Source organism: Nannobrachium achirus, assembly GCF_963921795.1.
Source record: "Nannobrachium achirus genome assembly, chromosome: 15".
Classification (NCBI taxonomy): domain Eukaryota; kingdom Metazoa; phylum Chordata; class Actinopteri; order Myctophiformes; family Myctophidae; genus Nannobrachium; species Nannobrachium achirus.
This window is the reverse complement of record NC_137822.1, coordinates 24,425,380-24,442,857: the sequence shown is the minus strand read 5'-3', so window position 1 is coordinate 24,442,857 and position 17,478 is coordinate 24,425,380. Positions and strand designations below refer to the sequence as shown.

The window sequence follows — 17,478 nt, the reverse complement described above, 5'->3', positions numbered from 1 at the left end:
CATAAGATATACATGTAGAAAAGTTAAGGCATAAGCATACATATATCTACATTTATCTTCTCCCAATTACTTAAATTCTTCTCTTTTGACAAAATGGGCCTGCTTACTATTTTCTAAAAGTACACAGTACACAATAAAGACCTGGGTGTTAATTTAACCCTGAGAGTCCAAAAACGTACGTATTTTTACACTCTCAGAGTCAAATTAACGCTCAGGATGTTGCTGTGTATTGACAGTATACAGTACACACAATAAGTTACTATAAGGTCCGCTGTTTTATTTTAATTTATTTTATCCGTTACTTGCAATGTTGACTTAACCTTAGTCTCCCTTCACTTAGCATTGTTCCAGAGAGATACAACGATATAGAGCCTCTTATCTCCAAGCAGGCACTGATTCATGGCTTGACGTACGAGAACATCCTTCCTGAAGAGCTTCAACAAGCTTTTTCCATTTCGAGAAGCTATTAGTGCGAAAAAACTCCTCTTGCTCTTCCTCAAGCTCTTCTTCCTCGCCCTATCCCTCCTCCCTCGGCTCCCTGCTCCTCCTCCCTCTGTTTCTGCAGTCCAACGGGAGGTGGGGGGAGGGGGTTAGTTAAAAAAGGAAGACTAGGGTCCCTTCTGGACAGTGCTTGGGGGGGTTTAGGCGGGGAGGGGACTGCTCCGACAGCGAGAGTCCTTCCCTGGACGCGCAGAAGACCCTCGCAGAGGGACCGCTACTACAGGAAGCACACAGGGCCCACCTCCAGGTGGTGATGTGACCCGGAGGCGGTCTCCGGGAGGTTGTAGACGTCGACCACAGGGAGCAGGGTGGGGTCCAGAGAGCGGAACACGAAATGGGTCTGGTGCCAGCGTCCGTCCTTCATCTGAAGCAGAGTAACACCATACATTTCAGTAGTGCAAACAAAACATTTTTTTTTCAATAGTGTATTATTCTATAATGCAAACCATGAAATAAAACAGGACATAAAGTCTAACAGCGGAGTGGTTTCCCTATCGAATCTTGAGGTGATCATGTGGATCATGTGGATCCTACCCAGCAGGTGTCTTCTATGACGTCTGGTTCAAGCTCTCCTCCGGCTTCAATCATCTCTCCATTCCAGGTCTTGAAGCTCACAGCCCCCTTGGAAGGTGGCTGGTCCTCAGCGGACCTCCACACAGGGACGTTCAGGCAGTGGATGGTGATGTGTTGTACTGCCTCGGAGCTCAGGAGGTGCAGGAAGTTCATCTGGACGCGGCCAACGCTGATAGCTGGCTACTCAACAATCACACAGCCAGCAGAACACAATGTTGATTAGTCACTATCAACCTGGCATCCCTGTTTTGGGCATGTGATTATATTGACGAGAATTTTCCTAAAATGTTCTAATGTTCTAAAAAATTGTATAGTTACTCAACACATTGCATTGTGATGCTATTCGTGACAAAGTACATTAGGGCTTACAGGGTTAAAGGAGTAGTTCACCCCCAAAATGCATTATTTTCTATTGATTACTTACGCCATGGAGACTTGAGTTCAAAAATATTTTTTTGGTTTTCGTCACATTCCTAAGACAATAATTTGATTACAACAAATTTACCCCCACTGATTGCGGATGGGGATCCAAATGCATTTGGGTCTCCATCCAGAATCAATGGAGGTAAATTTAATATAATCAATTTTTTTGTCTTAGGAATGCGATAGATACAATACAATATTTTTGAACTCAAGTCTCTATGGCGTAAGTAATCAATAGAAAATAAGTCACTTTAAGATACTCAAATTAACTATTTTCATTTTCATTTTATTATTGGAGTTTCACTGGCATTGACATGGTTTCAGAGCTACCTTGGATACTGTAATCGGCTTCAGGCAGGTCTGTCCCCCTCCAGAGAAGTTGCAGGAGACTTCTATCATATCTGAAGAGCAGCCCAGGTTGGGGTCAATCCAATAAGTGCCTGAGAAAGACGGACATAAATCGAATGAAATTTGAGACCACATACTGTACATGGAAAATAAGCCAACAGATCATCAGACAGACATGCCATGTTCGCACACACACAGGGGCGTCACAAGGGGGGGGGGGCAAGGTGGAGGGGCATTAATTATTTTATACTTTAACTATTGAAAAATAGTAGATATACAAGCTCAAAGCACTTGTGGATCTGCTATTTTTTAAGAGACGTGAAAATGTGTGCAAATCTTTGAATATATGTATTTTTTAAGCAAACATTTGTAACTCAAAGTTTGCTTCAGGGGGGTCCCTGGAACTTATTTTGAGATGGGGGTCCGTGGCCAAATACATATAATTTTGGGGGTCCTTCACATGAAAAAGTTTGAGAACCACCGACCTAAACATAGGTGAACATCTTTTTGAACATTTTTCAAAAAGCCTTAGAAGGATTTGAAATATTCAAAGTGTAGTACCCAGGGCCCAGAATTTGGTGCAACACCCCTGCACACACACACACACACACACACACGCACGCACACGCACACGCACACACACACACACACACACACACACACACACACACACACACACACACACACGCATGCCCTCACCATCGTTCATCCTCTGTTCACAGCTGTGGAGGTCCCTGCAGATGCGGGCGGGGTTGTCCCTCGTACCCAGCGGATTCTTCAGGCTCTGGATCAGGTTACTGAGGTAGTGGAGGGTCTTGAAGATCTCTGCGCCCTGGTCCAGCATAGGCAGATCCATAACTGGCTTATTCTGTACAGAGGAGAGAGGAGATATAAATAATAGAGAAATGGATCGTCCAAACAGCAGCAGAGTATAAAACTGAATGTAGCTGAGAATGAAAAAGGTGATACCACTGACCTCAGCCCTGAGTGGGGTGTATGAATCCACAAACAAATGAAGACCGTCCTCCCTCTGCATCAAAATAAACACATTTCCATTCATAGAGATACATTTTTATTTTTTTTAACAAAAACAAATTCCTCCAAATTCCCACATTTCAGAAATAGAGAGAACTCTACAAGCTCGTAACACATTGCTTGGAAGAAAAACATGGAAGTAATGTGATCAGTAAATCAAATATCTTACAAATGAAGCAGGTACAGCTGGTGGACCCTGGGAGAAGGGAAAGAGGAGTTATTACACCAGTTATTATATTTGACAGTATATTTAGATACTTGTTTCAAATATTGGCTAAATACTGAAGATACTCACAGGGGGGCCAGGTGGTCCACGGGGCCCAGGTCGTCCCTATCAGAGAATTAAATCAATATACATTGATTAGATAATATCAGTGTTTTTCAAACTATTTGTGCCCAAGGCACACCAAAGGGCAAGTACAGTAAAAATCTAAAGGCACAATTGTATTCATATCTGTGCAACACAATATCAATCAATTACTTTGCAGACGTATTTATTCTCTAATGCCAAATAAAAGGTCTAATGAATTAAGCCCCATTTCATACTACACAAATTTAAAAAAAAAAACAAAAAAAACAAATATAGCAGATCTACAAGCTCTCAGTGCAGTTTTACTATTTGTCGTATGACAAAGTATATAGGGCTTAAGTGGTAAATACAGATGAACTTTAACATAAAACAGAGATAATGGATTTCAAACATACCCTTGGTCCTTGAAATCCCTGTTCAGAGAAAAATAAAAGGAAACAGATTTAAGCCTGGATATTGCCATGACACCCCATTCAATAGTTCTAATACAATAATAATGTGACATTTATATTATATTGTAATGAACAATGTCATTGTTTTAATGTCAGCAAAGAGGTGTAAAAGACTCACAGTCTCTCCTCGACTACCCTTCTCTCCCCTAGGACCCTGTAAGGAGATTTATTGTCAGCTACATTACATTACAGTGAGTTCATTACTTCCAACAGTGCAAATAAGATTGAGCTTCACATGAGCTGAATGAAGAATGAAAGATGTTATCTCGGCATCTAATACAATACGTACCGCACTTCCATGTGGACCGATAATCCCCACAGGACCAACCACTCCTCCTCTTCCCTGCAGAGGAACAGAAGGAGAGGGGGTGAGTGTTCATGAGAGGTTTTGATTGATTGAAGAGTTTATTAGCAGTTTGCAATAGAAAAAAGTACAGTTTCATGACAGCACAAATCACTGGTACAAGGTCAACTAAAAGGAGATCCTAGTAAGCTTTACAGCTTATTTACACAGGAACCACTTTATGTATCTCAGATAAGATTGAAAGACAGATGAATAGAACATAGTACTTTACATAGGACTAGAAATCTAGAAATCGCGCCCTAACGGGCGCTCATATTAAAAAAATAAATTAAAAAAAAAAAAGTAAAAAAATAAAAATAAAAAAAGTTAAAAAAAAATAAAAAAAAGTTGATGGTCAGCAAGGAACATGCGTTGTTGATTTTTGTATTATGTTTTTGAGACAATTGAACAACTGCTGAACGTGGAGTTGCAGATGCAAGACATTGGGACATACAGACAGACATACACACTACCCCATTCTGATTAGGTTGTGAGATAACATCAATTACAAAAGCAGAAAAAGGGGAGAAAAAAAAGGGGGGGGGGGACATGGGGGCTTAGTCTAGTATTTACAAGTCTCAAGTAGCAGCGGCCTGAAGGTGACTTTTCATACCAATTTTGAAGGAGGCTAGGGATTTGCACTCCTTTAAGGCTTGCGGAAGGGCGTTCCACATGTTGGTGGTATTGCTGGAGAACGAATTTGAGCCTTTTATATTGTTAAATCTACAGTAGGTTGAACATGATTAGTGGAACTGCCACTATGGACACTATGGACCTTTAGGAAGTAGTTTGTCAGGTACATGGGTATCTTGGAGGTATAATGTATCTTGTACACCAGGCCCATTGCAAGATGCTGCACTCTGTCAGCTACTTTTAGCCACCCCACTCTTTCATGGTGATGAACGGTAAGGTGGGCCCGAGGAGGAAGACCGTTCAGTTTGAGGTGGGATAGGAGGGAAGTGTTCAGGAGAGAAGGGGAGCGTTCATGAAGAGGAGTAGAGTATTAAGTGTAGGACATCATTTAAGAGTTCGCGATCAGATCAGTGTTCTGCTTACCATCATACCCACTGGGCCCTTTGGTCCCTGAATGCCCTTTGGCCCAAAGTCTCCAGGAGGCCCCTGAAAAGAATAGTTAGACATTTTTATAATCCACTTACAAGGCAATTCATTATGTGGTTTGAGATTTTAAGAATTATTATTTTCATGGGACTGCTGGTAGTAAATGGTGAAGGGAAATATGTGAGTGATGGGTGCATAACCTTACGTTTGGTCCATTAACTCCCAGAATTCCTGGAAATCCTGGTTCTCCTGCATCACCCTGAAAAACAGACATCTCAGTAAGGCATCTCTGAAGTCTTACCTGTGTCTGTGTTTCATTATTACTGTTGTGCCTCTATGATAATGAATGTCCCTCAGGGTCAATAAAGGTCTGTCTTTCTGTCAGACAGACAGACACATAGAGGTGAACCAATGTTGATTTTGACAGCAAAGTTTGATTTAGTGTTAGTCAAGGTCTTTTGAATATAATTTAATTTAGTTTTAGTCACGTTTTAGTCACCTGAAATGTTTTAGTTAATAACTTAATGTATTTTGGCAGGTTGTGATGGCGTCGTTAAGACTCGTAAAGCCTAATTTTACACTTGGTTGCATGCCGAAAATAGCGATGTACAAGCTCACAAAGTGTTGCAGCACAGCGCATTGAGCTTGTATATCTGCTATTTTCAGAGCGAAACACCAGAGCGCAACAAAACATTAAATGACCTGTCTTTTAGTTCTACTGGATCCCTTCTCCACTAGTGCACCCCTAACAGTTTTAGTCTGGTTTATACAGTATTTGTTGACAAAATTGTCAGTAAATTTAGTCTTAGTTTTAGTCATCATAGCTTAGTTTTTATTTAGTTCTCATTTCGTTTTCGTAAGTTAAAAAAGGTAGTTGATGAACATCTTTCGTCATAGTTGTAGTCAACACCTGTCTGTCTCTCAAACACTCCGGCTCTACGGATCATTTTTTTCTGAATCTGAACACATCCCAAATATCACCAGATTGATCAACTGTTGCTACTTACAGGTTGTCCTTTAGGCCCGTTGTCACCCTGTGGGCCTGGAAGGCCCATTCCGCCCCTGAAGCCTCTCTTCCCTGGGGGCCCAGCTTGGCCTTTAAGGCCCCTGTCACCCTGGATGAATGAATACACAAATGAATGATTGAGTGAGCGAAGGCATAATCAATCAACCTCCTTCCGTATTGTAAGAGCCAAAATAAATCTGCATTACAACTACAAGCTCACAACGTGGCACATCAGAGGGCGTTGTGATCTTTTAGATCTGCCATTTCCTAAATTAAATATTTCATGAAACAGTGAAAGGGATCTGATGTCATGAATACACGTCCTTGTCCCTTTTATGCCCATATATGGAGATCTCTAATGTCATCAATATTAAGCCCATATCTGGGAATGCCCATATATGGACATATTGTGTCAGTCTCATGTGTTCTATGACGTCAAACATCTATGATGTCATCTCCATATTTGGGAAAATATGTACACATTTTGGCCAACTTAAACAACCAACCAGGTCTGCACATATACAATACAATAAAAGCAAAGTTCAGACAAAAAAAACACAAAAAAAAACACAAAAAACAAAATACCCGAAGAATATAAAGTAATCTGTGCATTGTTTTTAATCTTGATCTCATGCCAAAGCTCCAGCTCTAACCCAGCAGTCTGCCGTCACCCAGGCGGATGCGTGCCCATGTGCGCGACCTCGCCCTTAGGGTGTCTTACTAGTATGTACATGTTTGTATAATGACATGTAGGTTGAACGGTGTTAATCTACTACCAAGTGTGCTCTCTTTCCCTCTTACCTTTGGCCCAAAGCCACCCTGATCACCTGGAAGTCCGGGACCGCCAGTTTTACCTCGCGAACCAGGCTTTCCGGGGAGGCCAAACTCCCCGTCGTCACCCTGCTCGCCCTATGACACAACGCAAAAACAGAATAATCATCTATAGATGAAAACAACACAATGAATTTACCGTCAAAGGCAAGCAAAGAAACAACCATAAAACCGGGACTCTTCTTGTCTCACCGGCATGCCTTTACTGCCATCCTTCCCTGGGGCTCCGTCAGCGCCGGGCACACCCTCCTGTCCTTCTCGACCCACCACACCCCTCGGACCAGGAAGACCACCCAAGCCCTAAGGAAGACCACATGTCATCAGAACAGGTGATGTGCTTACAAGTAATGTTTTCCAATTTGTAAAGGCATTGGGTTCACTCACCAAATTTCCAATATTCTTTTCACCATGTTCTACGATTTATGCAGGAAATAACATAAACCATTTTGCATTGACAATGCAGCACATTGTGAGATTGTAGATCAGTTTTTTCCACTATTTTTTTAAATAGTGGAACACTGTTGCAACTGACGAAGCTATAGGCTACATTTAAAACAACATAACATACAGTAGAGGTGAACATAGTTGAGCCGGCGTGACTTTCATTTTGGGTGTTTGGTTGTGTGATTCAGCCAGGTTAGTTTTAGCATTGTTAGCACCCTCTGGTGGATACATGTGAATCCACTTTTCAGATTGAAGCCAAAGCAGACGCAGGCGGTAAGCTTTAGAACGTATTCAATTAAGCCAATGCATAAGTAATGCAGGTTCTCATTAATGGCCCAACAGCTGGAAACAAAATTCCCTTCCATTGAAGTCAATGGTAACTTGACTTGACTTTACACTTTGTTTTATACCGTACTAAACGTTTTCATTAAGACATAATGTTAGTCGCAAGTTTCAAGTCTTCCTTCACTCAACATGATATGCGTTTTTGTAAATGATGGTCCCATGAATTTTAAAACTGATGATAAAGCTGTAGTTGTCTGTGAAATCCAAGAAACAGGAATCGTTGCTTTACCATGGTTCCTCTGGTCCCCTTTTGCCCAATCTGGCCTTGTTTGCCCTTCTGACCCTAAAGAGAAAGACACACATACACACACACAGAGGGAAAGGGAGAGAGAGAGAGGGGGGGTAAATTGAACTGGAGTTGGACCATATATAATTAAAGGTATATTCAGTGATTGTATTTCATTCAAAGAAAATTATAATTGGTACATTTTCCATTCATTCTCCTCACTAGAATGTGTGCTGACCATATAAGGACTTCCACCATGGCCCGTGTTACGAGCATAGCTAGATTCGGTTTTCAGAGTAGGTCAGCCAGTCCTCGACCAATCAGGGTAGAGTATGGGCGTAGTTATGTTATGATGTTTAGTTATGATGGTCAAAATAAAAGTTTTGAGAACCACAGTTGCTCTGAATTAAGAACAACTGCTAAATACCTAGAATGTAAACTGAACTCATAAAATGCCACAGTCTCGTAGTAAATCAGTATCGTACATATCCTGAAGCTGGAGACATAGGCCTACCGATATTCAGTGATTGGGTCTAATGATCAAAACGAGAACATTATAATGGTGTAAAAGATCTATAAAAAACATTTCCACGCTGTAAGGCCAGTAAGGGACAAGATGACCCCCGGCCACTTTCATTATCACTGAATAATACACCTTTAACAGGACGTAGCACGTTGGTGTTTCTGCAGGTCAGGTCAACAGTGTGATAACAGGAGAGAGGGTCACTGTTTGGATTGTGGTTGATATACAGCAGATGATACATACTGTACATTTCCGTTTGTACACTCTCAGGCAGCTACAGAACTGTAAGGAACCATTTGGTTCCTAACTATCAACCATTTCACAGGGCCCCCCGTAGAACCGCCTCAAGGACCCCAGATCCCACGTTTAGAACGGCTGCACTAACACACTCAGTTGGTCGGCTTTGCTTCGAGCTTACCTGATCTCCTTTGGCACCTTTAGGTCCTTGTTCCCCACGAGGACCAGGGTGTCCCTGAAAATGAACAATTATATTTATATTAATTGATGTTAAAAGACAGCAATTGGCAATTGTGACCACTAGTGTGTTTAGGGTTTTAGGTCAGGACTGTTCATTAGGGCTGCGAATCTTTGGGTATCCCACGATTCGATTCAGAATCGATTCTTGGAGTCATGATTCACGTTTTTTTTCCCGATTCTTTCAAATCCAAACGATTCGAATTCAGAAACGATTATTTTGAAACTGATTTAAAAACGATTCTCTATTCAAAACGATTCTCTATTCAAAAGGATACTCTATTCAATTCATATACGTTGATAACGTTGCAACATGTTCCAACGTTATCAAGCCTACGTCCAACACGCAACAAAATAAAGGAATAATAATAAGGCTAGAACAGGGAACCAGCTGATGATGATGATGTGATGGAAATAATCCCCCCCGCCCAGATGTGTGGAGACTGAGAGAGAATGTGAGTGAACAACACTTGGTCGGCTGTGTACACGACACGTACCTGAACTCTAGCATTAGCCAAACCGAATCCATACAAAAATGTTAAATCCATGTAGGTCTACTGTTAGCTTAGCCTAGCAAACACACAAACTCAAACGGCTTGCCCGCTCGTTTGCACGCGACGCTTGCGTGTATGCGCGTGAAATAATTGTGATTTACATGGCAATCTTTGTCCAAAAAAGGGGTAAATAAAGGGGTAAAATAATTGTCATGATGACTAAAACTAGTCTAAAATGTCAATAGTTTTTGTTTATACTTAATCTTTAAACAAAATTAATTATGACCATGGAGGCGTGGACTTCAAATCACTGTTTTAATTGATGGCCTTCCTGCCCTGGCACTTGGCCTTTGTGCCCTCAAGAATTTGACAACACTAAAGGCCAAGTGGCCTTGCCCCTGAAATGACGAAATTCCAGGCCTGCTTACCATGTTAGAAACACGATTCGAATTCGAATCGATTTCTGCACCCCTACTGTTCATTTGGGATGAATTTTCACTGTAAAAGTATGTTAAAGGGGGATGAAACAATAGGCTGATTTTGTAGTTTGTTTTCAAATGTAAGTCGTCTTCCTCAGGGTTTAGACTGCTACAGTTGGTTATCTAAATAAATTATTTGCATCGTGGCTGAAGAGCTGTGCGCTCTTTCTTTTCAACCATCATTATCTGTGGTCAGCACCTCACCAACCTAGGTGTGCGCTTGCTCCTCCTTTTGGGCTCATAGACTTTGGAGAAACGGACTGAGATCTTTGTAAGGGGCCGTGAATGAATAAAGATTTTTTTTTACTGTACCGTTGACCAAGATGCAAACAAAAAATATAAAAAGAAAGTAAATACCTGAGTTGCTTACTAGTCTGCCATTAAGAAATAGAAAATCTGCTATAATCTTTAAAAAAAAATACAAAATAATGTGCAGAAATGCACTCGTATTGGGAAGTTAATTAAAGAAACATAACACGTCACCTATTTTCAACCACATATTCAAATAATTGGTCTTTACTAATGCTATGCCAAATAAAATGGCAACAATATTTTGCATAGTTTGGAAATGTGCCTAGCCTACCACTGACATAATGGGTGGGGATTCCAAGTTAATGTTGACTACAGCCTTTATCTTCTTGGTAACCGTGGTTGCGTCAATAAAAAATAAATAAATACAAGTTTGAAATCTTGTTTGAATTCACCACCAATGATGTCATCGGTAGGCACGCTTTCAAACTATCCACAGTCCACTTGAGACACAGTGAGCATTAGAGTAGTGTGGACTAGGGCTGCACAATATATCGTTATCCTATCGTTATAGAGGTACGACCATGCGCAATATCAGTATCGCGAAAGGCAACGATATCGCGATACACCGCCCTAGGCCAGGGGTCAGCAACCTTTCTGACATGAAGTGCCATGTTTTCATTTTCTTGATAGTCACTGTGCCATATCAACTATACGTTTAATTATGACCACATCAAAATATTTATAATAATAATATTGTCTCTAAATTAAAACAACCTTTTTTCCTTCTTTTGAAATATTCACATCAGGACATTAGACTCAGATTCTCCTAGATTTCCTAACCAGTCAGAGTTCAGAATTTGCATACAGATGTGAGAGACTTTGATAAAATTTTATTTTAAACCAAAAAACTCTCACAGTTATGCCAGTGTGCCAGTGATTACCCTCCGTTGTGCCAACGTTGGCACCCGTGCCTAAGGTTGCCCACCCCTGCCCTAGGCAATATATTGTGCATATCGTTGCCCATATAGCCCATATCGCCTATATCGTTGCCCATATCCTTGCCTTTGCCTTTTGCTACACAGAATAACAAGTGTGGGAACCCAATAGCACTTAAAATCAATAGCGATATTGACTTATTATTATGCAGTGTTTGGAATAATGCTTAGTTTTCACTGTTGCAACACTTAAAATATTTAATATGAAATGTGTACGGTAATATCGTACATCGTATTGATATCGAAATATTTGGCATAAATATCGAGATATGAAATTTGGTCCATATCGTGCAGCCCTTGTGTGGAACCATAGATATGGTGTAAAAATTAGGTCAAATGTTCCTTTAAGCCAGGTAAGGTGCAGTAAGTGTCTAGGGAAATTACAGGAAATTATATTATTAAGTATAACTGTCCACACTCACAGGTAATCCAGGGGCCCCAGCTTTTCCTCTTCCTCCATCCAAACCAATTTGTCCCTGAGGAAGAGTGAGATTAGATTACTATTACATTATTACTATTGCTACGTAATGCATTGATAATAATTAACAGATCTGACGGTCTGGGTATTTATACTTACAATGTATCCCGGGTCTCCAGATTCACCTCTCTCTCCCCTGTCACCTGGAGGGCCCTGGTAAAACAGAGAAAAAGTTGATTAACACGTACACAGTAAAATCATCAGTTCATTTTTTCTATTATTGACCCTGAGAGTCAGAGTATACAAATGCCACTAATAAACCATAGAATTAAGTGAACTAGTCCTTGCCCAGGGAGGGTGTGCACAGTACAGTATATGAGGGATTAAATGAAGGAGTCTCAGAAGTAATGTTGGAGAACCCAGACGTATCAGTGATGTCAGATTGTCAGTCACTCATCTGCCAATTTGGGCACTGTTTCAGCATGTGGCTGTTACCATGGCAGCGGTATCAGGATATCAGGCAATATGTCTGATGACCACATGAGACTGACACAATATGTCCATATATGGGCATTCCTAGATGATGCCCTGTTAGGGCAACCACACTAATACAATCCCTTTTATGCCCATATATGGATGTCATCAACATTAAGCCTCAGCCTATGACGTCAGACATCTATGATGTCACAATGCCCATATATGGACAATGGACATATTGTGTCAGTCTCATGTGGTCTATGACATCAGACATCAGTCATCTCCATAAATGGCCTTGTTTGTCTAGCTATCTTTTATGCCCATATATGGTGTTCCATGTCCAGGCCAGTCACAGGTACTGTGCTATGACGTCAGAGTAGACGGACATCAGACGGACGGACAGACATTTGGTAAATACATTGTTAGATGGTGAAGCAACTCACAATGTTACCCGGAGGACCAGGAGGTCCTTCCACCTTCCCATCGTCCCCCTGCTCGCCCTGCAGAAGAAGAGGAGACGCAAGAAGACACAACATGAATGACCGAATGAATCCTTTTAAAAACATCTCCTAAGCTCTTATGGATAGTACTGCTCACAGTGGGCACTGTGAGCACAGTGCCCACTGTGACACACACATGTAGAACGCCTATTTTAGCCATTCGTGAGAAGTTTCTGTTTCTGAAAATCGCTATTTGTAAGCATATTTAGTTACGTGTGATCCGAGGATGTAGCCTCAAAATAGTTTGAGAGACACTGGCATAAAGGGAAGAATATCTCTGTGCTGTTAAGACTCAGTGTTAAACATTTTGTCGACATTGTCATCCATATGAATATATGGATGACAATGTCGACAAAATGTTTAACACTGACTCTATCTACATATAAAGCCACTTCTCCTTTTGTGCTTGTCTGCCTTTGGGTAAGAAAAAAACAACAACGAAAGCTGGTTGTGTTTATAGCAGGTTTGTTTAGAAAAACACTAGGACATCAAAAGCACATTTTATGAGTATAACCTAATTACAGAGAGAAAGAGGTGTATTTTTAGGATGTTTGTGTCAAGACTCAAATAAAAAACATTTGTGGCAAAAATCTATTGAGATCAGTCGTTGGTGTTAAGGTCCTTACACTCTGCGAGTGGTTTAAGAAAATAATATATATAGGCCTATATATATATATAATATGTATGTCAGAAAATATATGTTTTTGTTTGTGTCAAGAGTAGATCCACACAGAATGTGAATATTTTGGGGCATTTGGAGTTTTAGATTTTTCGTATGAAAGAGGAATCAACTATATGAATAGTTTAATTTTTTCCCCATTTTATTTAACCATTAACCAGTGTGCTTAGATCTTTATTACACGGCTTGATTAAAAACTCGATTCTGATTCGGTCACTGCATTCAGTGGTCTGTTCGTGATAGCATTAGCAAACCGCTGCTATGGACAGAGAGTGCGCACCTGAATCAATCAATCTTTCGATCAATCAATTTGTGGTGCTTCTGGTGTTTCTGCTGTATTCAACATGCCGGCTGTGTTGCACTGGATGCACCTGGAATAATCGAATGGACTATTTTCTCTGCCGTAAGCAATTCAATAAATGAAATACTGTAATGTTTCATTTTGTGTCAATGTATTAATTTCTATTTTAACTCATCCAGAGCCCAGGACATTAACGGATTAGGGGGTCCAGAGTGCCCCCTCCCGGCCCCATTAACGGCCATTGTCTTATTTTGAAGGCCAGAAGTCTAGACCGGAAGTACTTCCGGTCTGACGTCATCGGATCCTGCGACGGAACCGATCATTGTTTACGTGGTGCCATGCTGGATTGCATAGGAGCGTTTATACATGTGTTTTATAAGCGAGCATCTGCCTCCATCTTCGCTTCTAAAGTGTTGTTTTGAGATAATGGACATTAAAGATGAGATCGGCCGTCCACCTCAATGTTATGGGATGACTATTGTGTGCTCGTGGAGCCGTGATGATGACAAATCAGCGCGGATTTCGTCTCCGGAGCGTCGGCCATTGTACTAGGTATTTTTACTCGCCGTTACAGTAATATATTACTTTTCGCGCGACATCGCGCATTCGGCACTATACGTACTCTAGTACTTATTGCGTGACATCACGCGAAAGGCACTAGATGAGTTAAGAAGCTGTGTACTACTGTAAGCATGATAATTAACAACTATAAACCCCTTCCAGGCGATAAAGACCCCTCTGCTTTGGATCGGGGTTTATTTCTCAACAATGGCCAGCTCACCATTAATTATCCCTTTAAAGTAGAATGAAGGAGATAAACAGTTTTAGACACAAAGTGAACACAGTATACCTTTTCACCTTTTGGTCCTGGACGCCCAATTGGGCCTGTTGCTCCCTGATGGCCCTGTAATGTCAGACACAGACCGTTGGGTTGAGAGTCAACATACAATTAATGGACTTGATATGCATGAAAGTAGCATTGGACAGTGGTGGAAAAAGTACTCACATATTTTACTTAAAGTAAAAGTATCAATACTGCGATATAGAAATACTCTGTTAGGGTGCCCTCACACCAAAATACCTATGAGAGTGTAATCCGCGTTCCACCAATGCATTTCAATGATAAGGGAGCGTTTTTTGCTGGCATGAAACCGCTTCACTCTCATTGAAATGCATTGGCGGAACGCGGATTCCACTCTCATAGGTATATTGGTGTGAGGGCACCCTTAAAAGTAAAAGTTCGGAATTCAAAATGTACTTGAATAAAAGTATGAAAGTGCTGGCATCAAAATGTACTTAAAGGGGAAGACCACCCATTTTAAATATTGAACTATGTCATTAATATACCTTAGAGGAGTTGTGTGGAAATTGAAAAAAATGTCCCCCTCTTCTGTGTTGCCTAGAACTGGAGGATTGATTTTAGGGTTTGTATTGCAAATCACAATATGATGACATCACACCATTGTACTTTACAGACCCCAAAATCAATCCTCCAGTTCTAGGCAACACAGAACAGGGGGAGCTTTTTATTTATTTACACACAACTCCGAGGTATATTAATGACATAGTTCAATATTGAAAATGGGTGTTCTTCCCCTTTAAATATTGAAAATGGGTGTTCTTCCCCTTTAAAGTACCAGAAGTAAAAGTACAAAATGTTTGAAAATAGCCAAGGTATGAAATAGGGCTAAAGTGGTTAATGTGTGTTTTATAATATTATAATTTATATCTTCAAAGTAACTAGTAACTAAAGTTTTCAAACTAATGTAGTGGAGTAAAAGTACAGTATTTGGATCCGAGATATAGTGGAGTAGAAGTAAAAGTATTGAAAATTGGAAATACTGAAGTAAAGTACACATACCTCAAAACTGTACTTACAGTAAGTACAGTACTTAAGTCAATGTACTGAGTTACTTTACACCACTGGCATTGGAGTTAAACTCACCTCATAACCGGCTAGGCCAACTTCCCCCTGCTGACCCATTCGACCAGGAGCACCCTAAAGAGACCAATCAACATCATCTCTTCAGTCATTATTATCAACAATCTAATATTAACCGCATTAAACATGGTTTACAATTTCTTGAAAAATGGCAGATATGCTCATGATGTGTAGCATCACAATGCGTTGTGAGGTTGTAGATCAGTTATTTATGAATATAAACATACAATATGGCTTAAGGAGAGGGCAACAGATTCTTTTCATATTGTGACATCCATGTGACATCCAGTACTTATATGTTATTTTTTAGCATTCTCATAAACCATTACAAATACGATTAACCACTCCACAAATACAGGGACACTTGTCTTACAGTATATCATCAATATCTATTTTATTTCAGATTTAACAGTAGGGTGGTTTCCAGAACATTGCAAATATTATCTGGATTTGAATCCATCCTCCATCCGTGGTACTACCTGTATACATTCTCATCTCTATACATTTTTTTCCATCTACCATATAATACTGTAATAATATAAAAAATCAGACCTCGGTTCGAAGTGAAGCGGTGAACTGTTATTCTATGTGTTCTATGTGTACATTCTTTATATTCTGAATGAAGTATCCAATCATCAGACCGGGACGGACACTACACACATATTCTGGACTGAAATGACCATATGGACATGGGACACACATTTAGTTTTTGAAAAAACCTATTCATTCTGGACTGATATTCTGGACGTACGGGACAGATAAAACCTGTTCATTCTGGACTGAAATGACCATATATGGACATGAGGTGACAGACATTTTGTTTTTGAAAAAACCTGTTCATTCTGGACTGAAATGACCATATATGGACATGGGACACACATTTTGTTTTTGAAAAAACCTGTTTATTCTGGACTGATGACCATATATGGACATGGGACACACAAAGCTACTCATTGGAAGCGGCTTTCACCGCTTCAAAAATGAAACTGATATTGTTGTCCAGATGTACCTGAAGTTCTGTTAAAGTATCTGTTACCCTGTCATTGAGTGGTTAATCATCAATAGTAGACATGCTTGGTGCTTTTGCATTGTGTGGAGCATTACAGGTCTACTTTACCACAGGTCCAATGGTTCCTCTGGTCCCTTTCGGCCCGACGAACCCTGGTGGCCCCGTCTTCCCAACGGGTCCAGTCTCTCCAAGGTGACCCTGGTGACCTTTGGCCCCCTAGAAATGGCATAACGCAGAATTACAAACCATAACAGTGACATGTGTCATCTATGACATATTCATGAGGTATGACTCCATATTTTGCAAAGATGTCAGCCCAATCTGAGCCCCTTTGACCTCCATTATAGAGTTCAATTCATGGCCCAGGGGGCTATTGTAGCGCTCCGGGCACCTACGCATAATGCCCGGGATTTGAACCCGGGTCGCCCGCGTGGAAGTCTAACATCTTAACCACTAGACCAAAGGCAACCCGACGACCTTTCCTGCGTTGTCACTCCCATTCTCTCTCTCCCCATTTCCTGTCAGTCTACTGTTCACTATCAATAAAGGCAGAAAAGGCCAAAAAATATATATCTAAAAAGAAATCTATTCAATTCATGTTGAATATTTCCAAAAGTATAAAACATACTGGAAAATGTAGCAGAGGTACTTCTGTGGCCTAAAATTTGGCCAGCGATTTGCAAGATAAGCTCTAGACACAGACAGACAGACATACTCTCTTATAGATGGCTACGTCAGCTAGCATCTTGTAGAGCCACACCACTGTCTTTGACATTGAAACTGGTCTAATGAAAGAACACATGTGACCCAATTACCTTTGGTCCAAGTTTGCCTCTTTCTCCGATCTTTCCGTGTTTTCCCTCTTGACCCTACAGAAAGACAACAGCAGGAACAGCTGTGGTTGGTTTCAGCCCTAGACATGAATTGTAATACAGCATATAACATAAGATAAGATAGAATAAAACAGGCCACACGCACCCTGACGCCAGTAAGTCCAGCATCTCCAGGCACACCTTCCTTTCCCTTTAGTCCAAGTTCA

At 40.7% G+C, this 17,478-nt stretch overlaps 1 protein-coding gene across 1 annotated transcript in view; it reads right to left on the bottom strand.

Moving 5' to 3' along the window:
- Nucleotides 1-718: 718 nt before the first annotated feature.
- LOC308300050 (uncharacterized protein) overlaps nucleotides 719-17,478 on the bottom strand; it is a gene marked incomplete at both ends in the record, with an annotated part of 131,748 nt that continues 114,988 nt past the window's right edge. The window contains 25 exons of the mRNA XM_080743815.1: nucleotides 719-865; nucleotides 1,036-1,254; nucleotides 1,828-1,937; nucleotides 2,545-2,713; nucleotides 2,822-2,875; nucleotides 3,050-3,076; nucleotides 3,176-3,211; nucleotides 3,586-3,603; nucleotides 3,761-3,796; nucleotides 3,932-3,985; nucleotides 5,042-5,104; nucleotides 5,250-5,303; nucleotides 6,052-6,159; nucleotides 6,852-6,959; nucleotides 7,074-7,181; nucleotides 7,900-7,953; nucleotides 8,838-8,891; nucleotides 11,536-11,589; nucleotides 11,691-11,744; nucleotides 12,452-12,508; nucleotides 14,339-14,392; nucleotides 15,434-15,487; nucleotides 16,548-16,655; nucleotides 17,255-17,308; nucleotides 17,418-17,478. The exon at nucleotides 17,418-17,478 is cut by the window's right edge and continues 47 nt beyond it. Coding sequence (XP_080599941.1) covers nucleotides 719-865; nucleotides 1,036-1,254; nucleotides 1,828-1,937; nucleotides 2,545-2,713; nucleotides 2,822-2,875; nucleotides 3,050-3,076; nucleotides 3,176-3,211; nucleotides 3,586-3,603; nucleotides 3,761-3,796; nucleotides 3,932-3,985; nucleotides 5,042-5,104; nucleotides 5,250-5,303; nucleotides 6,052-6,159; nucleotides 6,852-6,959; nucleotides 7,074-7,181; nucleotides 7,900-7,953; nucleotides 8,838-8,891; nucleotides 11,536-11,589; nucleotides 11,691-11,744; nucleotides 12,452-12,508; nucleotides 14,339-14,392; nucleotides 15,434-15,487; nucleotides 16,548-16,655; nucleotides 17,255-17,308; nucleotides 17,418-17,478 — 1,915 coding nt within the window. The remainder of the gene's footprint in view (nucleotides 866-1,035; nucleotides 1,255-1,827; nucleotides 1,938-2,544; nucleotides 2,714-2,821; nucleotides 2,876-3,049; nucleotides 3,077-3,175; nucleotides 3,212-3,585; nucleotides 3,604-3,760; nucleotides 3,797-3,931; nucleotides 3,986-5,041; nucleotides 5,105-5,249; nucleotides 5,304-6,051; nucleotides 6,160-6,851; nucleotides 6,960-7,073; nucleotides 7,182-7,899; nucleotides 7,954-8,837; nucleotides 8,892-11,535; nucleotides 11,590-11,690; nucleotides 11,745-12,451; nucleotides 12,509-14,338; nucleotides 14,393-15,433; nucleotides 15,488-16,547; nucleotides 16,656-17,254; nucleotides 17,309-17,417) is intronic.